The sequence below is a fragment of the Haliotis asinina genome, chromosome 5, assembly GCF_037392515.1.
Source record: "Haliotis asinina isolate JCU_RB_2024 chromosome 5, JCU_Hal_asi_v2, whole genome shotgun sequence".
Lineage (NCBI taxonomy): Eukaryota > Metazoa > Mollusca > Gastropoda > Lepetellida > Haliotidae > Haliotis > Haliotis asinina.
Genome location: NC_090284.1, coordinates 6,801,218 through 6,825,718, shown reverse-complemented (window position 1 = coordinate 6,825,718; position 24,501 = coordinate 6,801,218). Strand labels below are relative to the sequence as shown.

Here is a 24,501-nt window from a genome sequence, read left to right as displayed (position 1 = left end):
TCGCATTGTGAGGAAACTTGAACCGCGCAAATAGAGCCGGGAACCAGCTTAACTGTACAGCTGTCATCACTAGCTCTCCACAGCAATATATACTTATTTAGCCAATGCAGTTACTTAACATTGATTGTGTGGCAAATGTAGCACGCGTAGCGTGTGAGTGTTTCTTGGGGTTGGGAAGTTTCGCTAGTTGGGGAAGGTGATTTTATGCGACGATCTGAGGGAGAGAAGCGTCAGTTTAATTGTCAATTTAGAAAATAACTTATTACAAAGGCAAACATGGAAGGACTCGAAACCAGGTAGGTGAACGTTATAAAATTATGTCAAGATACAATCAGTTATCAGATCTAGGGATACAGGCCTATATTACATGTCTATGTGTCTGATGATACTAATTCACGACCTTTACCAAACTTATCTTAATTGAACGTTCTCAACATCTGAATGAAAAAGTTACGATATGATTTGTTGTTAGTTAAAAACAGTTTCAACAAGGTTTGCAATAAAATGCAAGGATATACTTTGGTGGGAAAAGTGACAGACATACAAACCCATCAGTTCTCATATGACACGTACAAATAAGAATTGAGAACTGATAGTTTTGAATGTCAGTTTTCGCCATATTGCGAATGATAACAGCATTATATATTATGAAACCTGTACAAAATGGAGACAAATAGTTTTTACCTTTCTGACATTTTATGCCAGCCAAATATCTTACAAGTGACAATTCCTAATTAGGCTGATCTATATACCAAATATAGAGAATCAAATGCCACTTATTTCACATAGAATAGATGACAGATTTGTAACAGTGTAAGGGCAAGTTTGCTCAAAATTTAAAATGAATCTCCCAGATAGCATTCATACTTGGCCCGTTTGCCCAACATTTGCCAATCTTGGGCCAACTATGAATGCTATCTGGGTCTATTTGTCTTCCAGTTTTTCATCATATGACATGTTGTCAAGTAGTTTTATAGCCTAAACAACACTGACTTCCAAACAGTTATCGCCACATTTTAGCAGTATTCCTAAAATTGCACTTCTGTTCATTAAATTAATGAAACAGAATTAATTGCAGTCCTTCATTAACTATTTAACAGTGTGTCCAGCCCATTCAATATTGCCAATCATATTTTTATATAACACAGCAGAAGGGATCATGTCAGTGCAAACAGATGTTTTCTCACCTTTATCTGTAACAGTATATTGCCATTTCAGAATGTCTGATGCTATTTATAAAATTAAAAGTAATCTTGGATAATTGATTGTGTGACTATTTGAGTGTTTCTTTTAAGTAATTGGGAGGAAATGAAGTTATCAATCACTTGTGAACTTTAACTTAATTGCTATATAGAGATCAAGTGACATACCCCATGATTATGCGAAACAAACTTTATTGGGTTCATAACTTTGTCTTTATTTTTTCCTGTGTTACTTAACATGAAGATTTTATTTTTGTTCTTCTTATTGTTGTCAGATACTGTGGGGAAAGAATACTAGAATTGTGCACATGTGATACTGATGTCTTAGATAGAGCTATTAGAAGTAACTAATTTCTTTTTTAGGGGTTATATTGATTGATGTTTTTGCACATTTACCAAAAGTTTTATTTCCATAGAAAACACCAAGTCTTATGTCCCTTGCAATGTATGAAGTCATTGCTTTCTTCCTCTTGCAATATGACATTATTGTTACCTAACTGCCATCAAGCATAATCTGCGTGACTTTGTGGACTTTTCACCTGCAAGGGTGTGAGAAATTATGTGTGGTTCTTGCGACTTGATTCGCAGGCTGCTGTTTTAATCCATTTGTTGCCTATCTGTCTGATGGCTATGTGTACTGTGTTCCACATTATGATGTTGTAGTGGTTTGAAAATCTACACATATTATGAGAAGTGTTACAATATAACCAAATTGTAAAAAGTCAACCTGAGTTAGCTGTCTTTCCAACAGTTTCTTTCACCAAAAATGAAACCTGTATATATATTTAGCTGGCCATCAATGGACGTGCACCTTTCTGTTTGCTACATTTCTGCATAATTCCTACAGTATATGTCTTTTCCCTTCCACCTTCATTTTCATGTCAAAACCTTATCCAAACACATCATGAAGATGAATTCACTTCACAGTTTTGAATTCTGTTTTGAATTCACTTTTCAGTGATATCATCCGCTCATGTAGGCAGGGCAAATTTACTGCAAATGGCATTCATTGTATATCTTGCCAGTTTTGACACAATACTAAATCAAAATTCACAGCATTTTGCATAATTTGTAGTATGTCTTAATTCAAATGTCACATTGTACTGGGTGATTGAATTTTTAGTAAAAATGTATTAGTGTGATCACCACTGTATTATTTTCGAATCACCATTGGTCATTCTGAAGCATTGTCGATGAACCCAAAATCGTTGAGAATGTTTTGGAAATATGCTAACACAAACGTTGAAATGAACTATCAACTATATTGCAGATGGTTTACACAGTAATGTGACATGTATGTCAGTCATGTTTTACCCATTACGTCACAGCTGTGGTTCATTAATCATCTTCCGTACACATATCTCTAAATTCCTCATACACTTAAAAATGAGTGTCTCGGTGAAATCAAGTGAAACATATCAGATGATATCAGAATATCAGAAGCATTCGAGATAAACGCTGGTCCGGAGGCCCAGGGCCAGTTGTTATTGTATCAGGCCAGCAGTCTCAAATATCTGCAGGTCCTTATGGCCTTGAGTAAATTATCTGTCTGTTTCTGCAAGTGTTTTCTCTTGTTTTTTCCCTTTATGAACATTCAGGAATAATCCATGATCCATCATATTACAATAATTTAGTTTCACTTCCTGGCATTTCAATACTTTGTACATTTGTATTGCCAACACCGGATGGCCAAGTGGCAAATTAAAGTATTGCCATCTATGGATGCCAAGTGGCAAATTAAAGTATTGCCAACACTGGATGGCCAAGTGGCAAGTTAAGGTATTGCCAACACCGGATGGGCAAGTGGCAAATTAAAGTATTGCCAACACTGGATGGCCAAGTGACAAGTGAAGGTATTGCCAACAGCGGATGGCCAAGTGGCAAGTTAAAGTATAGCCAACACTGGAAGGCCAAGTGGCAACTTAAGGTATTGCCATCTCTGGATGGCCAAGTGGCAAATTAAAATATTGCCAACACCGGATGGCAAGTGGCAAATTAAAGTATAGCCAACACTGGATGGCCAAGTGGCAAGTTAAGGTATTGCCATCTCTGGATGGCCAAGTGGCAAATTAAAATATTGCCAACACCGGATGGCAAGTGGCAAATTGAAATGTTGCCAACACCGGATGGCCAAGTGGCAAGTTAAAGTATTGCCAACACTGGATGGCCAAGTGGCAAGTTAAAGTATTGCAAACACTGGATGGCCAAGTGGCAAGTTAAAGTATTGCCATCTCCAGATGGCCAGGTGGCAAATTAAAGTATTGCCAGCACCAGATAGCCAAGTGGCAAGTTAAAGTATGGCAAACATTGGATGGCCAAGTGGCAAGTTAAAGTATTGCCAACACCGTATGGCCAAGTGGCAAGTTAAAGTATAGCCAACACCGGTTGGCCAAGTGGCAAATTAAAGTATTGCCAACACCGTATGGCCAAGTGGCAAGTTAAAGTATAGCCAACACTGGATGGCCAAGTGGCAAGTTAAAGTATGGCAAACACTGGATGGCCAAGTGGCAAATTAAAGTATTGCCATCTCCAGATGGCCAAGTGGTAAATTAAAGTATTGCCAACACCAGATAGCCAAGTGGCAAGTTAAAGTATGGCAAACATTGGATGGCCAAGTGGCAAGTTAAAGTATGGCAAACATTGGATTGTGCACTTTTAAAGGACCACTTTTTAAAAATGGAAATAAAACCACTCTCAGATTTTACACAGTGTGTCATGTACTATTAGAGATCCATTATGTTACACGTTGAATACACTTGCTCATAGTTTTAGAACATGCATTCCAAACATTCCAAAGATTTTCTAGATTCAACACAAGTTTCCACAATTGTGCCATCATGACTGCTGGAAACTCACATACTTTGCCCCACTTGTGACATTTTCCTTAGTCACAGTCAAAACAAAAAGAAACTAACATCACAGAGAATGTTTCAGAAGACTTACATGACACATTTATGCATATGCATTTCCTGACACAAGGGTGTTGGGGTAGCCCAGTGGTTTGTCTCAGGTTCAATTCCCCACACTGGTATTCCCTGAGAAACTATTTCTGGTTTCCTCATCATGATATTGCTGGAATACTAACTTCACTCTCCCACTTGACACACCAAAAGTTTCCTTCCAAATATTCCATGAACTTATGTGGATCAACATACCATTTTTTGAAAATTGCTTGCTGATAGTGATGTCATACATACCTTAACGTTGTTATACGTACTTGGTATTTTGGTTGAGGTGAGGTTTTGGAATGAAAATACCTACAATCAGTCTGGACGGTTGCTTACATTTTTAGTTTTCTTTCTTCTTCGTATGAAATACATACCTTTTTAACATAATGAATTTCAGGAGGTACAGGAGACCAAGGTAAATCAAGTGGCACAAATTACATCATAATCACAGGAGGGTAACTCTGGCCCGTTTACCTTGGCAAACAAAGACTTCATAGCGGCATAACATTTCAGCACTTGTATTGAGGGTTTTTTATTGTAAGAAATATGAGTGTATATTTTCAAGCTTTGATATTAATTATTTCAAAACTTCCATTTTGTTTCATGAAAAGTAAACAAGATGATTTTTCCATGTACGCCACACTTATAAATATTTTCTTTGGCATCAATAAATACAATGATAAATGTAAATTGACTACACTAGATTCAGTATTATTACTTCTTGTATTGTTATATATGACAAAGCATCAATTCCAGTTCATACCATGTCATTTTACTGCTGACATGTTCACCAATTATTGTTAATTAAAATTTCATTCAACACTACATGACAGGTAGTATGCACATGTACAGCAGATGCAAGAAAATGTTAATTAGGGGACTGACATTTTATATTACTAATTGGAAATAAGTTTTTATACTTGTTGAAAAACATAATATCATGCAATTATTGGAATTGTTTCTCATGTGCTAGAACATTCCGGCATCAACAAAAAAGCTCATAACAGTATTATATTCCAGTAGACAGCTGTCACATATGTTGATGTAAAGGTTAGGTTGTTTTTCAATTGTAAATCAGTCACACCTAATGCCGTCAGTGTTGGGGAATATATTATACAGGTGATAATGCCTCAACAACCAGAAGGTCCCAGGCATGAATGTTAGTGATCCAGATACCTTGTTTCACGACATTTAATTGCATACATTAATAATTAGAATAAACATTGTGCTATTAACAGAATGTATTTATAGCCACTGCTTCAGAAACATGCTCACTGAAAGGAAAAGATGAACAAGTTTTCATTTTTTGTGATATACTGAACAGTAAAAGAAATGCAAGTTTGTTCTTTTTTTTGGAGAGGGGAGGCTTGCCATGTTTTCACAAAGAAGACATAAACATGAATGCCTACTATTATGACATGTTCAGATGTATAGCTTGTTCAGATGACAGTGTACTTGAGCAGTAACACATATTGACAACTTATTATTAGTGTTAGGAATTGGTTGAATTTCCATGGTCATTAATTGGATAATCAAAATGATCAATCATCAAATCGGAACAACACTAGTTATTATTTGTTCTAATTTCTCTTGTTGTTAACATGTGTAATTACATATTCCTAGGAAGGATGTTGTAAAGTATTATAAGGAGACTAACATGGTCAGCCAATAGTTTTTAATAGTTTGTTAATAATACATTATAAGCTTCATTTATTTTGAGTGTGTTCTCATGAATCACAGTCATTTTCTTTGATGTATGTAGACAATTAAAGATCTTGTACAGGAAAGACACATTGTTGATCTGAATGTATTTTCAATATTTTGCTTAACATTGTCAAATCTTCTTGACTGGGGCGAGATAAGAAATTTTTTGCTGATATATTAGGAAAAGCAGATTTCTCTTAAGTCACACATGCTATCCCGCCATTATAATTATCAGTATGTATATTTGTTTCCCAGTGTGGTGTTGTATTTACTGGTACAGATTTTTTGGGTTTTTTTTCAGTTTTAATAGAAACAGCAATGACTTGACAATACTGTATTGGTATAACTTTGTGAGGCAGGTTACACATCTCGTTACTTACACACATGTATAGGCATAGTATTTGCTGCAGCAGAAACCAGTTTCATGATAATCAGTTTCATGGAACAGGTGGTGTGTATAAGCTGGTGTGTATAAGCTTTTTATGTCAGTATTGATTTACTTATTTACTATTTCACTGTCTAGACAGCTTGAATATATTACCTGACGTTTGTCAAAGTCAGTTGCTTAAAAGGTGATCAGACAAAAGATAACAGGTAAACAGCATATGTTATTCAGTTACTACCTGTGAATGGGTGTGACATAAGGATGGGAAAGCGACATTAACTCGGTTGTGTGATCCCCAGTGAGTTGAGATTGAAAATACAATGTGCAGTTGAGGTGCACATCCAAGGATCGAGGGAAAAACATAACTGAACTGGATATCGACACTATACAGTTATAAGCATAATAGCATGATAATTTCCAGATGGCACGTAACTAGTGTATGTTATTCTTCTACCATGTCTACTGTCCTGGTTTTCTCCAAAAGACCACAGGTATATTTTGAGTAATACACACCAGAAATGAGTTTTGGGTGTTTTTGCCTCCAATTCATAATATCATGAGCCCATAAGACTGGAGATGCCATATCAGCTAATCTGTACTGAACCATGCTAATAATTCTTGTTATTGCACCATCTTGGATTAAAATGTATAAATATTGTTATTATATATATCTGGAACACTGAATGATTTTCTAATCTATTTTCTTAAGATCATTCAAAATTTCGGTCAATATGGTTTACACAAATTTAGATGAAAATGATAAGTACTGGTTGGTAGCATGTATTTATAGCAAGCACAATTAGGTCACATCTCAAATTAACTTTAATTGACACAGTTTAGATACATGTATCATAAATGTCATACTCATATTTATAGCGTCTTGACCCATATATGCCAATATAATATTTTCAACTTTGATACATTTCTGAAAGGTTGGAATTATATGACTGATGACAATGATTACAAGCGTGATTACATGCTTAGTTTTCAGGTCCTTCATCCACAAAGGTAATTAATGCTTTAGAACTAACGTTTTTATAAACTGCCTAACACCCTCACTATGCTTAAAAAACATATGTTCATGATTCCTATGTTGCAGTGGCGGCCTTCTATTTCCTTGGATAAATCCCTATCATATTTGCTGTGTGCAGTTGTTGCTTATCATACCAGTTTGATTATCTGGCTATTAATGCATATATTATAACATATACAGTATTCTCACCGAATCCCCCGAATAAGATGGGGTTAACTTAAATCAGTCTTTGAATTGCTAGAATTTGAAGTGGTAAGTGGTGACAACAGGTTTCTGTTTCCTGTTCATTACTAAACGTCTTTTATTGGCTATTTGCTTAGTTGATAAACATTAACACATCTTAAAGGCCGAAGCCCTCTGACAGTGTCTCTGATTAGGTTGGTATTGTTGAAATGCTGAGTGTAGACTGATTTCATGTATGAGTTGAGTCTCCAATTCTGTATACATATCTGTTTTCAGGAATGTTCGGGTTAAGTTATTTGGGGGATCATGGTTTGGTAGGCAGGTAGTCGGTGCTTGATCAGGGAAGAGCGTTTTCATATCTGTCTGCTTCTTGATCTGAAAAGTGGACAAACATTGACCGTTCAGACAAAATGAAGGTTGAAAAGGTTCTTGGACCAGTCTGACGTGTTTGATTTCTTTCCTGCCTAAATTTGGAAATTATGATCTTCCCAACTCTTGCAGAGTTCACAAACATGCCCGGCATTGTAGGGTGTGAGTTGTTTGGGGCAAAAATTATACCAATGAATCAGCCTCAAAATGTCCATACCAGCTCATGATCAAACATTCATTACATTACAGAATGTAATGAAAACCAGCTCTGGAACTCAGACCAACTCTGGAAATAGTTTCATAACGTTTGTCAGTTCCCACAACAGTTTGCTGTTACTTTTAAGTACCCTCATAAAACTACACTTGGAAAAGCTAAACAAAATGATGATTGTTTAACTATCTTTTCTCTTTTGGAGAAACACATTTTGAAACCTTTTGCCAGAGTTGGTCTGGTGTTTTCGTTACTTTATACGTTGTTTCAGCATTTGGATCCAAACAAACTGTAGTGTTATGCTGCAGCGTTCAACAATATCACAGCAGGGGAGACCAGATAGTAGGTTTCACACATTGTACTTAGATGGGGAATCGAAACAAGGCCTTCAGTGTGGTGAGCGAATGCTTTAACAACTAGGCTACCGACTTTCGTAATAACGCCTTGGGAGTAGATGCCAGTCAAGCTTTGGAGATGTGCTGCTCTGAATCACTGAAAGATTTGCCTTCTAATGACATCGGTGAAGAACCTTGGTGCTAATAGCCAGATTGAAACATTCATCTGATACAGTGTCCTATATGAAGGATGTGTCCTCAGACCAGAGGGGTATCAGTATTTCGAAGAGACTGGTAAAGCAAATTGTGTATATCAAATTATTTTATGTTCCAAAATATTTCTAGGTTGTTTAGATTGTGTTGTTTAGGTATGTTTAGCTGGTTGCAGAGTGTGCTGGGTTTGCTAATCTGGTGACATCAGTCCCTCAGTTAATGTGTCCTTGTGTACTTAGAAATGTGTCCTGTGTCCTTGTGTAACCTGGCTATGGTGTATGGCCTCCACTGCTTATTTCTGTCCGTACTTACTTGGGATCGGCATGTAAACAGGTAGTCTGTGATACAGACCCTGAAACAGATATAGCCCAGAAAACCCATTCAAGTCTAGAATGTCCATGAAGTCTAGAACGACAGTTTTATGTCCCTGGGCTTCTTTTCATTATATTTCAGTATTATAATTTAAGAACTGTTTTTTTTATTTGTATTTTTCATAAATCATGTTCATTTCAGAGACTAAATGCTGGTTTAGTAAACAGGTACAATTACATATATTACATGGAGTTTCTCACCCAGACCACTGCCATGTAACACTGGAAGTTAAAATGACTAGTAAATAGTCAATATTGGTGTTGTGAATCTTCCAACTGAACAGACTAAGACTTAATGATGCGACCCCAGTAAGTTTATACATTGTTCTAAACTAAACAGATTACTGTCACGTGATAAATACACAATATATTTTGCAGCTTCAATAACTAAATCAGAGATCTGATTCAATGATACATGTCTATTCTCTCGCCATCCCCAATGCTGTTATACAAAGTATTTTTATACAGAATGTTCCTCTCATCATAAAATGTTTTACATAATTTATATAATTTCATATTATTTAACTCATTTTGTCATTATGTCTGTCTTTTTGGACTTAAATTTATATTTGGTTGTTTTTCTGTGACTGAATAATTCCACTTAGTAGATAATTTTTGAAGGGCTATTACAATTCAGTACATTCCAAACAATTTGTTGTTAGCTACCAGCCCAGATTTGCTTATGCAGTCTGTCACCCACCCTCTGCTGAAATGCACAGTATAACAATAGAGTTATTATACAGCTGACATAAGCCAGGCACTGAGTCACTCAGTGACAATCAGGGAGAAGCGTCAACTTGACAGTTACCACTTCATCAAGTGGTGCTCATGAAGTAAACTCTGATTTAATTCCATAGCTTACTGACAATGCTCATTGTACATCAGATGAGAGCCATGTGAGGAGATACGGTATTTAGGAAGTAAGTTACCATTGTACCATTGTCAGTATAGGAACATTCGGTTTCACGTCACCTCATTTATATTACTGGACCATGGATGACTATGCAGAGTTGTCACCCTTATTCATGTCAGGATACACTGGTTGAAGGTTTGCCATGAGACTGTTCAATCTTGTTTACTCTGCTGTCTATCCAGTTAATAACTGATTAGCAACAATATCCAAGAATTACCAAAGTTCTGTATCGTAGATGGAGAGTGTTAGTACTGTTACCTAACACCACAGGAGAAACACACAAGGCAATAACTGACACAGGCATAATCAACAGGTTATTGTTAAGACTGGCTTTCATAAGAGGCAACTAACAGGATTGTTGGTTCAATGCTCGATGCTGATTATTTACAGACCGCTGGCATAGTTATCTGGAATATTGCTGAGACCGTGCAACGTGAAACAAACAAATCAAACTATACAAATCCAGAAAATCCCAAATATTACAAGTATTTCACTGTAAATAACAAACGGTTTTAATAGACATACAACAAGAGACGTAAGTAATGATCAGCATCATGATGTTTACGATGATGACAGAAAAACAAATGATGAATGTGACCCCATGAAGTTTTGGCATGTTATTTACTTGGTATATTTTAATATTTCCATGGTGTAAAATGTTCTCCCACGATGTCCTATATGTACATGTATTAGAGCTGTGTCGATATATCCTAGTATCGATAATCGTGATACTTTATTGAATGATAAATATATCAATACTTTTGTAGTATCGTGATACGTATCGTTGACCGCAAAATTGTTAATTGTCACTAGAAATTGACGGTTATGTAAATATTTACACTGTTACTTGATATCAAAATAAACAATCCTAAAGAAAGTAACTGAAGATAGCATATCGTGATGTGTATCGAATCACATTGTATCGTTCCCAAATATCGTGATACGAATCATACCGTGAATTTTCTGTATCGTCACACCTCTAACATATGTATGTCCACTTTGTCAGTGACACTTTCATTTCCCTGTCATTACCTGAGTAATACTGATACTCCAATACAGAATACCCTTATATCATTTGCATGTATCAGATTGCTATGATAAATGATATTTGAAACACATTTGATTATTAAAAAGACAACAAAAAATGTGTACACTTAATGAACACAAACAGCCATCACAGTCCAAGAGCTGAACTAGGGGACCCATGAATGTCCAGGTGGTCAGACTCATTGTCTGGGTTGACACTTCTTCAGTTTCCAATCATGCAGATTTATCTTTATGATTTTGATCACTGGATCGTCTGGTCCAAACTAGATAACTTTACAGACCGCCACTATATAGCTGGAATATTGCTGAATGTGGCTTAAAACTATACTCACTCACTCACTAACTCACTCACTCACTAACTCACTCACTCACTCACTCACTCACTCACAATTCTTGCAGACAGACAGAATGGGTTGCTAAGGCCTACTATATACTCACCGTTACAGGTGAAGTAAGGCGGAGATGTTAGATGGATATGGAGCATTTGAAATGCAGTAATAACAAATTGCGCTGATAATGATTTATATGGTGATTGCCTGGTTTTTTTTCAGGAGAAATCCAAAATGGTATGTTCACATCGCAGACTTTGCCAACATGCTGAAGGCTTTCATTGGTTCAAACTACCTGTCCATTGCCTTCGCCTTCCACCAAAGTGGCCTTGTGGTGAGTTCATATATATTGTTTATTTAAATGTAGATGCAGACAAACATGCATGGATAAGTGTGTTGAAACGCAATGCACAGAGACCCAAATAGTACGTAGACAAATATAATAATATAGTAGTTTGTATGGGGCTGATAAGATTCTAGAAGAGGCAGCTATATTGCACACTGATGATGTTTATCAAGCTATTTTCAATTTGAAAACATGAGACATGGCTTCTCTCATATTATCCAGCCTTAACATTCATATATTCACATAACATACACTACCCTTTTGCACTTAATAAAGACTGCAGTTAAGAACTGACTGCATAACAGACGCACTTGCTGTACCACGTGCTTCAGTGAGAACATGAAACTGAAACGCTTATTCTCAGTCCATCTTTGTTTACTTATACACTGTATTATCTAATATGAGACTTAAATATTATCTAGGAACATTTGTCATGCCGAAGATCAGTTTTCAATTCCCCACATGGGTACAATGTGTGAAGCCCATTTTCTGGTGTCCCCTGCCATGATATTGCTGGAATATTGCTAAAAAGCGGCATAAAACTAAACTCATTCACTCACTCCAGGAACATTTACTCAAAAGCATTAGTGTAATTCATGGTCATATTCATCTCATTATGAAGACCTAATGTTATAGCATACTCTTGGCATAGATACAACAAAAGGTGGCAGTTTGTATAGCACATAAGCTGGGTGCAGACATGTACATTTTGGCAAGCTGTTTTCACATTCATAGCAAAACTACCGATATTGTTATAAAGTTATTTTTAAATAAACTGGAAAAAACTTCAACTGAAATGGGGATATCTTGAACTGATTTGATATGTAAAGATATCTGCTGTAAATGTAATGATCTCTGAAAAAAATATTCAGGATATAAGTAAATCATACTAGGTTTAAAAATGTTTAAAAACAATCACGGTTTTCTAATTATGTTGGTAATTCAGTAACTGATATCTTGCAATTGAATACAAGATTAACTCATGAATTTATTGTTATATTAAATTGATGCTAACTGATATCTCAAATATCTCCATCTGTAAAGTACCGTGAGTGATGTCTCTAATCGTGACATGCTGACAATTCTCAGTCGGTTCTTGACCTTATTTAATCAACAGTGGGTGACTGCAGCCATGCAACATTTCTTGAGTTGTTCCTGTGCAACAAGTTGTGCATGCTCTGTCACCATTTTTGGGGAATTGAAGAATTTCCACATATATGACAGGATTTATTTTAAGGTATATTAAGATATATTTAAGATATCTGTAAAAACATTTGCCCCTGGTGTGTGATAATTCTTTTGTGGTTCTATACTTCCTATATTACACATGTTAACATTTTGACATCATATGTGAAAATGGCCTGTTATAAAAAGTGAGAGTAGGTTCATTTCAGTTTGGATAAGTCTTTAATATGTTATGTAAGTTGGAAGTAATTGATAGGTATAGTCTGTTCATTTAGTAGTTTACCCACTCCACTCAGTGTATCATGCACCATTCACACAGAAGAATGTTCAACACGCAGGTGCAAGTCCAACACACAGGTGCATGTCCACCAGAAGTGCATATCCACCTGAGGTGCATGTTCACCTCACAGATGCATGTTCACCTCAGTGCATGTTTCACCACACAGGTGCATGTTTACCACACAGGTGCCTGTCCACCACATGCGCATATCCACCCGAGGTGCATGTTCACCTCACAGGTGCAAGTCCACCACATAGGTGCATGTCTACAACACAGGTGCATGGTGACCACACAGGAGGAGTGGTAAGGTAGTTTAGTGGTTAGGGTGTTCACTCATCATGCCGAGGACCCATTTCTGGTGATACTGCTGAAATATTGCAAAAAGCGGCAAAAAACTGAACTCACTTACCACACAGGTGTTTGTCCACAACTTAGTTGCATGTTCACATGTTTTTTTCTCATTTTTGAAGGTTGTTATATGTGTAACCATGGTAACTATTTAAGTATATTGTTATAACTCCCAATTCCATGCTTCTGTCCTCCACAGCCAGGGGTGGTGTGCCTACTTCTCATTGCCATAGTCACTGACCACTGCTGTCACCTGATCGTCAAGTGCAAGTACAAGGCTATTGATGCCGTAATGGGCACACAGTCACAAGGAGAGTCTGGGATCACAAATGATGGGGATATCGTCATTGAAAATACCTTCAGTGTTGAAATGCGAGAAAAGATGCTTCGCAATCTATCATACGGAGATGTGGGGAAAATCATTTATGGAAAATGTGGTCTCTACATTGTAAACTTTTGTATATTTATTACACAGTTTGGATTTTGTGTGGCTTATTTCATATTTATAGGCAATACCATTCGAGCCATATTTCCATTTCATATGTGCCATTTGATGAACAGCACATATGTATGTGGGGGAAAGAAACAAACTTTTAACCACAACTATGACTTTCCATCTGTACAAGATGCACATTTAGGGAGAAACAGCTCCATAGAAGGTCCAGGGTCACTTTTTTACGAGGCTAATCCAGAAGCAGATTCCCACTCAGTGTTGGATTTCGTGGAACTGGATAAGAACATGACAGACTTGAATGTCACGAACATCACAACCATCTCCACATCCATACTCGTCTCTTCAGCTCCATCACTCATGTTATTGGTTGTGTTGCCTTTGCCAGTTTTCATTGGATTTTCCTACGTGAGAAATGTACGCCATCTTGGAGCAATCAGTGTATGGGCAAACTTCTCAATTTTCCTGGGAGCCATTGCCGTAATGATTTACCTAGTTGCAGGTAAGTTTGATTCTTGGGATTGACATCAAGTTAAGAGCCTTTTCAATTTCTAGTTGTTTATAGCATGTTAATTTGCCTTCATCTTATTTGATAATTTAGTCTGTGTAGTGATGAGTCTGTATAAAGTAGTATTCATTATACTGCTTTAATCTGAGTCTAACAGACCCTAGTGGAAGGTCACATCAACCAACTTTTTCAATCAACCAATCAGAACACAGCTTACCAAATCACTATTCACACATACCTTTTGAACTTTAACCTCAAAAAAGATTGTACACGAACGATTCTGAAGTCTATTTTCTGTACAGTTGCTTCTGAGTAACGTACATGGAGCACACCACAACAGTGAGTAATTAGTTGCTGAAAATAGCATTTTTGGTAATATTCAAGATTATCTTCTGGAAATATTGCTATTGTAACCATGTCACCAGACAGCCCTAGGCGTATGTACTGCAGGTCAGATGTCTGTGATATATATGCAAATTTTCGTTTGATGAGAGATCAGTATCAGTGAATGGGGAATTTTGTCCTGCCTACCCTAAACAGTAGCTGTTCTCTGGTATTGTGCGTTCAGCCATCTATCATTTGATTGGTCTCACAAAGGTTAGCTGAGGCGCCTTTTTACTAGGTTTTGTTAGACTCAGTATAGCAGTGTACCAAACAATGCTGACCTTAGGTGTACTGAGACTAAGATAATGATAAAATGTTTTCAGTGCAGACATATGCTACCTATACATTTGGCAGTTCAAAACTCATGCCTTCACTGATAATTGCACACATGACATCTTGATTGCATCAGTTGGATGTACTGTTGTCACCTTCTCAATGTGCTTGTCTATGTTCTGCTTAGCACCTGCTCGTATTTTTTTACATAGTAATGATGTAAATATTTCAGAAATGAAATGGTAATGTGAGAGTTGTCATCATGTTAAATATGTAACTGTACTGATTATTATCACAATTACGTGGCAGCTGTGGCCATCTTGATTCATCTGCTTTTTATGTGAACATCAGATGTAATAACTGTAATTGCATATGGATATTATTACACAAGCAACTGTGTAGTATGACTTATACTAAACAAGTGTGATATTTTGTATTGCCCAAGGAGCAGGGACAATTCTGCATGAGTTTTGAATAAGGCGTGTGATGCATTTGTGAGTGTAATAATTTCCTATCCATTTTATTCATGTACACTCGTGGAGTAAAACATGGTAAGCAAAACAGATGAATCTTTTCACTGTATAGCTATAAGAACATGCAGAATAGCATCAACACCATGTTCAACTTGTTCTTAAGTTAAGCATCCACTGCCAACATTTCTGAGTCTTCATGGCATCAGTTTCATCACTGTCAGTTTTTATCGATTGCAATGATTCACCCAGACCTTGATTCAGTTCTTCATAGAAGTAAGGACATCAGATTTCATTTAACTGGCAGAGTTTTTTAAGCAAAACTTATAACACTGAAAACATATTCCAAGATTTTATCAGAAAATCAGGAATGTAAGTGATGTAAACTTTTTTCAAACAAATAAAATTGATGTTTAAACACAGAATGTTGAATCAAAAGGTGATGATGGTTATAGAAACTAAGGTGTCAGATTTTCATGTGTTGGAACAAATCGATGCAGCCTTAGTTTTAAAATTTCAGCCGTCTCTGCTTTAGATGTGAAGACAAGTTAAGAGGTCCAGCAGATGTACTTTCAGATCAGAGGCTTCTAAAGCCCCAGCAGGGACAGGTGGTACTTTCAGACAGGTGTATCGGATTTCTCTATACAGGTGGAAATTGAACTAGGTCAACATAGACAGCATTTACTGAATCACCAGCCTGAAGGCTCAGCCATTTTATTGCATGTGATGAATGCTGTGGCTTCAACTGTTTCGGCTGTTATTTCATAGTACCAGTAATGTTGTACACTTGATGGCCGACTGATAAGAATGCTGATATGCAAAGAAGTATCCAAAGGTTTCTGTTTCAGATTTCAGCGTTAGTTCCTCATTCAGGCTGTACAACTGGGTCGAGTTGCCCATATTCTTTGGACTTGTCACCAGCGCCTTTGAAGGAATCGGCACGGTATGTCCAGTGGGGTGTTATGATGGATGTCAACATGAAGTCAGGAGTGTCACAACTAGAAATCAATGTGTTCTATATGGTATTGGGATTGATTACACATCCATATGATTGATTGAACCAGTAAAGTACTGGAAAGCGAATAAGTGTGTTGTTTCATTCCCAGATGAAATTAATCCTCCCAAAGTACTGGAGACTGAATGTTGTATATGATGCATTTTGAATTTTCTTTGCAATTTATCATACAAATTGCTATGGATGTTTTAGAACAAATAATTATATTTCCTATATTTGTAAGCAATCACACCTTAAACAGACTGCTAGAATAACTCTGGTAGGTGCGAGAAAACCCATCAACTAATCACGTTGTCATAACAAGGATGATGCCCCAAGACAGTCACACATGCTCACCAGTTGTAATTATCCTGTATAGGTGAGCTTCTGTACCTTCACTAAGTCTGTGTGTTCCAGATTATTCCCATTGAATCCAGCATGGAGGGCAACCGGCACAACTTTGGTGCATTCCTGCATGGTGCAGTTGGCTGCCTGTCATTGGTCCTGTTGGCCTTTGGCATTCTGGGCTATCTGAAGTTTGGGGAGTTAACAAGTCAGATGATCAACACCAACATCCCAAACTCCAGCTGGGTAGGAATATCCGTCAACATCTGCTTGTGTATTGGAGTTATACTCACATTCCCTCTCCAGATATTTCCTGTGATAGAGCTGGCAGAAATCTACACATTCGCTGATGGTATGTGGAGGTAGATAAAGAAACAACACAGGCCCATGTGCTTTAGCGAGGATTAGAGATTTTGAAAAAAAGAAAGAAGATTTTTTTTAGATGACCCATGATTTCACAGTATAATAAATCATGAAAAGGCCAGCCTCTTTGGATGTTATCGTCCCATAAGACACACCTCCCAAAAGACAGAGCTATTTTGGCCCTCAATTAATCGATCTGGACATGACTGGCAGAAATAGCAATGAAGACTTGGTAGGTGTTGAGTGGAGATCACTAGGCCAATCATCCATGAATATGTTTTCAGTAAGTTTTAATTAACTGCATGCAGTGGTAGCATAGCAAAGCAAACAGCTATTGTGCTCTGGAATATTTCGAATTGGGGATCATCTTTAAAAAATATGTAATCTTTCAAAATCCTCGCATGGACGCAAGGGTCAGTGAGACTCAGTTGTAGAACACACTTTTAAATAATGAATGCATAATATCTCAAGCTGTAGTATCAATGTGTGATGGCATCTATACCAAAACATCACATTCTTTTGATTCAGATAAATGGAGAAAGGTTGCAATGCCATTGAAACATGCAGTAAAGTTGTATCATCACAGAAACATGCAATGAAACTGTGTCTCCATAGAAACATTCAGTAATGCTGTGTAACCACAGAAACATGCAATGGCGCTGTGTCTCCATAGAAACATTCAGTAATGCTGTGTAACCACAGAAACATTGCAGTAAAGCTGCTTAGAATGTGTAGCTTAGAAGGCGAAATGAATCTATGGTCAATTCATACTTCAGCACAATAGGAAGAAATATAATCTGGAAATGACTATTACTTTCTGAACTTAACCATCTCTTTTCATCCATACCATCACCGCCTGATGTAATACTTAAATCTTTTCAGGCAAAATGTTTTAAATTCATAGGGAGAGGTAAACCGGATGGAATCAATAGAGATGCTCTAAGCATGGCACCAAAGCATGGAGGACTAAATGTTGTGAAGCTGTGTTGCCACAGAAACATGCAGTGAAGCTGTGTTGCCACAGAAACATGCAAAGAAGCTTTGTTGTCACAGAAACATGCAGTGAAGCTGTGTTGCCACAAAAACATGTAAATCTATTGTCCTTTGCAGGAAAATGTTGTGGGCCCAAAAAAGGGACTCCACAAAAACCTGATGATGATTATGGTAGCGAGGGTTATGGCAGTAGTGAGTACACTGACCAGGATGCACTGTTGCCATCATCCAGCACACCCCATGTCCCTGTGGCAACCGTCATATCAAGGGAGGCAAGTACTGGGGTTCTCTAGAGGACATGCCTGTTTGTTTTCTCACCTCTGGGTTTGGGGTTTTATATTCCTAAAGACTTTCTTATCATCCAAAACTATCTATTCTTATATCATATACCTAATGGCCACATGATCCAAACTGGCGTTTATATTTGTAAACAAATAGGTTTGTATTTAGTTAGAATAGAGGTTTGTAACAGTCGTAGATGGTTGACCATAGTCAGTATTGGTCCACTTGCACTAATGCCAATTCCATTTGAATTCCACCTGTGAAGTTGTGTGTGTTAAATGGTCTCCACAGCTTCAAACCCATGCTTGTTGTAAGAGAGGACTAATAGGATCAGCTTGTTAAATGTGGGTGATGCTCGTCACTGTGTCCTTGTTCAGTAAGTTCATGCTTATAATGGCTCTCAGTGGATTGTCTGGTTTAGACTTCAAGTTTGGGTTCCACATTAATTTTGCTTGAAGATTATTAAATGCAGTGCTAAACCACAAACAAAATCATACTAATTATGTACATGTATGTCTGTTTACCACACTCCACAGCTGTCTCCATCAGATTCAGAGGAAGTTAAATCAGGTGAACTCACCCATGAGCCAGCTGAATAGAGGCTTCCAAATATGTTAACTATGACTGCCCAAAGCATTCATAGAAACAAATGGATCTTTGTAGACATTAAATAAGCCGATAGTGAACCATGAGTGTACTTTGAAGGATCATTTGTTTCAAAGAAATAATGCTGAGAAATCTTTTACAGTCTGACAGTGTCATGTCAGAATTGAGGGGATGAATGTATATACTTTTAGTGATGTTGGAAACAAGTCTTAACATGATTACTGGGAAGGACTATGCAGGCAACAGGCTTTTATTTCAATCAGTCCCACATAGTACATTCAGTTGGACATGAAAGGTTTGTTCAGACACTTATGACTAGCTGTAATAATCATGGTACGAAGGGTGTTCTGTGCAGGTGTCCACCCTCAAGCGGAATGTGATGCGGATGTTTATAGTGATTGTTGCTGCTGGGCTGGCTGTCCTCTTCCGAGACAAATTTGCATATATCGGTGCTTTTACTGGTGAGTGCACTACAAACGATAACCATTCCTTATTGTAATGGCCCCAATGCAGTTGAAGGCAGCTGGATTTCAGGATTTCTGATTTTCCTAAGTCAGCACCAAATGACTATGTCACTTAGGTATTCTTTTTTCCCTATTTCCTGTAAACCTTCATTGCAATAGACTCATCCCCCTGTCTCCCCTAACCATGCATGCCACAAACCCTGTCTACCCTAACCTGATCCCCTCAATCTCCCCAAACCCTGTCTACCCTTATCTGATCCCCTCAGTCTCCCCAAACCCTGCCTACCCTAACCTGATCCCCTCAATCTCCCCAAAGCCTGCCTACCCTAACCTGATCCTATCAGTCTCCCCAAACCCTGCCTACCCTAACCTGATCCTATCAGTCTCCCCAAACCCTGCCTACCCCAACCTGATCCCCTCAGTCTCCCCAAACCCTGTCTACCCCAACCTGATCCCCTCAATCTCCCCATACCCTGCCTACCCTGACCTGATCTCCTCAATCTCCCCAAAGCCTGCCTACCCTAACCTGATCCTATCAGTCTCCCCAAACACTGTCTACCCTAACCTGATCCCCTCAGTCTTCCCAATGCCTGCCTACCCTAACCTGATCCTATCAGTCTCCCCAAACCCTGCCTACCCTAACCTGATCCCCTCAGTCTTCCCAAAGCCTGCCTACCCTAACCTGATCCTATCAGTCTCCCCAAACACTGTCTCCCCTAACCTGATCCCCTCAGTCTTCCCAAAGCCTGCCTACCCTAACCTGATCCTCTCAGTCTCCCCAAACACGGTCTACCCTAACCTGATCCCCTCAGTCTTCCCAAAGCCTGCCTACCCTAACCTGATCCTATCAGTCTCCCCAAACCCTGCCTACCCTAACCTGATCCCCTCAGTCTTCCCAAAGCCTGCCTACCCTAACCTGATCCTATCAGTCTCCCCAAACCCTGCCTACCCCAACGTGATCCCCTCAGTCTCCCCAAACCCTGTCTACCCCAACCTGATCCCCTCAATCTCCCCATACCCTGCCTACCCTGACCTGATCTCCTCAATCTCCCCAAAGCCTGCCTACCCTAACCTGATTCCAACATATGCATTCCACATGGCATTCCAACATATGCATGAAAAGCACAAGCAGGGAAATGAATCATCACCAATCCATGCATTTTGCACCCAGCAACCTGCCAGGACTTTATTATCATGCAAAGTTCTCACATTCCAGCCTTTCACTGCCAGCTGGTCTAGTTAACAATATCATTTGTTAGCATCAACTGAAAAAAAATAGTGAGCAATTAAATAATTGCAATAAAATTTACACAGTTTTTGTAGAAGAAAGCACTGTGTAGTTTTTGCTTTGCCCAAATGTTTGCTTTGTGTGTAGGTGCAATCGGGAGCTCGGCACTGGCATACACTCTGCCATGTTTGTTCCACATCAAGCTGTGTGGACACACCATGCCCTGGTACATCAAGACCAAGAACATCATCATCATCATCATGGGCATATCGTGCAGCGTTATCAGTCTGTACTCAACCATCAGAAATTTGGTAAATGGGAAGAAATAATCCTTAGAGTCTTATTTACAGTAAAAGGTCAGGTATTTCTCCAACAAAGTGATGTCTGTGTTGTGGAAGTCCTGTAGTTTTCGTCTTTCACAGATACTGAATAATTTCTATTCATGTTATTTTTTTCAAATACAGTAAACTAGAACCAGAGGGACCTCTGATTTTAGATTGTTATAACCCTAAATTGTTACAAGCTTTGTTTGTTGACCCTTATGATAACCCTAATTTGTTACAACCCTTGTTTGTTATAACCCTACTTTGTTATAACCCAAATGTGCATTTCAATTGAACATTTTAACAGTATTATATCTATTAGTTTACTGTTGGTTATAAACATATTTGCTGTGTATTTGCACCTATATTTCACACTTACAATCCCCACAATATGATTTGATGCCTTTATCTAACATGAATGGGACATCATTGTTGTGTGTTTGAGTGTTTACTCCAGCAGTACCTGCCGGCAGTACTGTGAAGATGAAGAAACATAAAGTATGGAATGTACTATGAGGACACGTCTGTGCTTGAACCTAGTTTCCTTAACTGTTTTATTTTACAATTTTTTTTCTCAAAATATTGTCTTAAAATCCCTGACAAAGTATGACAAAGATAATGGAATGGACTTTGTCCATCCTTCTCTCCGTCCGCATCTCAGTGGGATCAAAATTTGTCAAGCCTATTTCATTTGGAGAACTGAAATCTTGCACCTTGAAGTAAGTGGTGACTTACTTCAATACTTCTCATTAGGATATACACAAACAGAGTTCTAACTAGCCCTGTGGTAGAGTATTTTGATTTACTAGTTAAATTAACCCTGATTATTGTCTTTCATCCTGGCCAAAGAGAGATGTTTAAAACAGATTGAACCAGTATGTCAGGGTTTGTTATTTGCCTTCAAACATTATATTTTGAAAAGTTAAAGTGTAGAAATGTTATGCATATAAAACTGTTTTACAGATGATGTAAGACTCTATGACTCTCACCATACACAAGTGCCAAAAATGAAGATTGAAGTTAGGGAGTCTGAAACATGATTACACAACATAAAGAGTTCTAGCAGAACGGTACTTGTTCTCCTCCAATAGGACACTTCTTGTAGTTAGATAGGTAGCTGTACCAACACAGAAAGGCAAAATGATGTGAATACCTTACATATCAATACAACTGGTAGCTCAATGTATATAAATCATGAGGAAATGTATTGTGATATTTGATCTGATATTTGATATTCTTGTTCCTTGTGGTAGGCTGATTAGTTGTTTCCTTCAAGTCACATGTGTTTTACTTCCTTGAGTGGCTGCCTAGACTACCTGTTGTCATGCAGGGCTATCAGATGTAGTATTTGGTTTCATGATAACATGCTCAAGTCATTGTCAAGAAAGAAGATAACAAAATGTAAATTGGTTTGTCTTGAAGACATGAACTGTTTTACCGAGGTAAAAACATAATGTATTGTATTGTGGGGGGACAGTCAGGTAGCCTAGTGGTTAAAGCATTTGCTCATCATGCTGAAGACCCAGGTTTGATTCCCAACATGGGAACAGTGTGTAAAGCCCATTACCATGTCCCTTGCTGTGACATTGCTGGAATATTGCTAAAAGCAGTATAAAAATAAAACACACTCACTTACTTGTATCAAGACTCAAGGCATAATAAGTGAAACAGTTCCTACAGGGTGTCTCATTATATATATGACAAAATGTGACACCAATATCATACTCTGACTCAATTACACCACTACCTGATCACACTGAGCCATGACATTGCATTATGAAACCATCTCATTGATTATTACCTGTTACTGGCATATCAGCGGAAGCTGTCAACAGTAGGTGAATCACTAAGGAAACAAACATTATTAAGTGTTCATTGAACTTGAACTATTGGTAACAAGACACTGGAATGAAAACCAAAATATATGTCTGTGTTTCAGATTGTTCTCCATACGAATGAACTGTATATGCAATTTGTAATGAAAACTTGCTTCACTTAAAGGACAACATTACAATCATCAAAACTGCTTGCATGAGTTCACATAAAAAGAAATTAAGTGTTTCTCGGGCACATTTACTTCAAAAAAGAAAAGGAGGAAGGACTCTTTTTTTTTCAATTTTTGATAGAAAAAAAGTGATTTGGGAGGAACACATATTTTTTTTTCTCTTAGAAATACAGCTTGGGAAGTTTAGCACATGTTAATGAATTGTAGATTTAGTTACACTTGTTCTTACAGACGCTTATTCTTATAGTGGACAAATTGATTGGGACGCAGCCAAGTCAAAATTGATTTTCTTAAATGGCAGTAGAAATTGTTACATACACAAATAAAAGTGATGTGCCGATGCTCGAGAAGCATTTCACTGTTTTATTTAGCCTTATGTTGAATAATATGGACATTATCAGGAGATATTAATTACATTCCACTGAACCCAAGGAAAATTCTTTGGACCCTGTGTAACAATAAAAAACAGTGTATTTAGATTGTTCTGTATGAACATCAACGTTTTTTTCATAATGCACACAACCATAAATCTTTGAAGGGCATGTTGAAGGGAATTTAAATCCTCATACTGTCATACCTCTGAATTATGTAAATTCTTGAGGTCAGGTGACCGGCATTTAGAAACTGACTATTAAAACATCTTCCTGTAATATGTACAAGGGCTTCCCAAACATGCAGTCTTCCAGCCAGATGGTATATTTCAAGAGTCGAAGAGTCTCTTGCACATACATTTTCACTGTTGCTAGTGTCAAGGTATGAATGTATGTGTGTGTTTAATGAAGGACATAATTATGGTGATGATATATACGACTCATCATAAATTAGGGACCACTCAGCAGGCTCAGTGTGATGTTACCACTAGTTGTGTTCCCATTTGAGGCTGATCTCACACCAATAAATAACAGCACACCGAAAACATTCAGTGCTCCCATTCAAATCTCCCTGATCTGAAAAAGATGATCATTGTTAAAATTCCAGGACATGCTTAAGACTAAGTCACCAACTCGAACATTCTTATCCAGCATCATGCATCAAAGACAGACCCCTTGTGACCATTTGTAACCTGTCAGGATCATTTGTAACTTGTGATGATCATTTGTAACCTGTCAAGATTATTTTGTGTAACTGTGTTTTACAAGTAGTACAAGGGCTGTGAATAGGTGTCTCAAACAATTCTTTTTGTATGAGTGTAACAACAGAATAATTCTGTAATTGTACAGGCCTTGGCATGATGAATTGTCACATTGTTTTTAAATATATGTATATATATGCATATCAACTGAAGATTAAAGTCTTTGAATGACACTTAGAAGTGATGCACACAATATGGGAAATTTATTGATGTCAGTCCATATTCCACAAGCTGATGTCCATAAATCCACCCTTTTTACTGAGGGTTGTTAAAAATGT

At 37.7% G+C, this 24,501-nt stretch overlaps 1 protein-coding gene across 2 annotated transcripts; it reads left to right on the top strand.

Moving 5' to 3' along the window:
• The first annotated feature begins 164 nt into the window (after window positions 1–164).
• Window positions 165–23,768, top strand: LOC137283471 (uncharacterized). 2 transcript variants are annotated; one of them, XM_067814987.1, is made up of 9 exons: window positions 165–296; window positions 7,224–7,247; window positions 11,466–11,577; window positions 13,602–14,355; window positions 16,337–16,431; window positions 16,900–17,179; window positions 18,301–18,455; window positions 19,427–19,532; window positions 20,911–23,768. In XM_067814987.1, exons 1-9 carry the CDS (start codon window positions 277–279, stop codon window positions 21,090–21,092), a joined length of 1,728 nt encoding a protein of 575 aa, XP_067671088.1. In that variant the 5' UTR covers window positions 165–276; the 3' UTR covers window positions 21,093–23,768. The 2 variants fall into 2 exon arrangements, with proteins under 2 accessions (XP_067671088.1, XP_067671087.1); XM_067814986.1 differs by lacking the exons at window positions 7,224–7,247; window positions 19,427–19,532; window positions 20,911–23,768 and having other exon boundaries at window positions 18,301–18,501.
• Window positions 23,769–24,501: the final 733 nt, after the last annotated feature.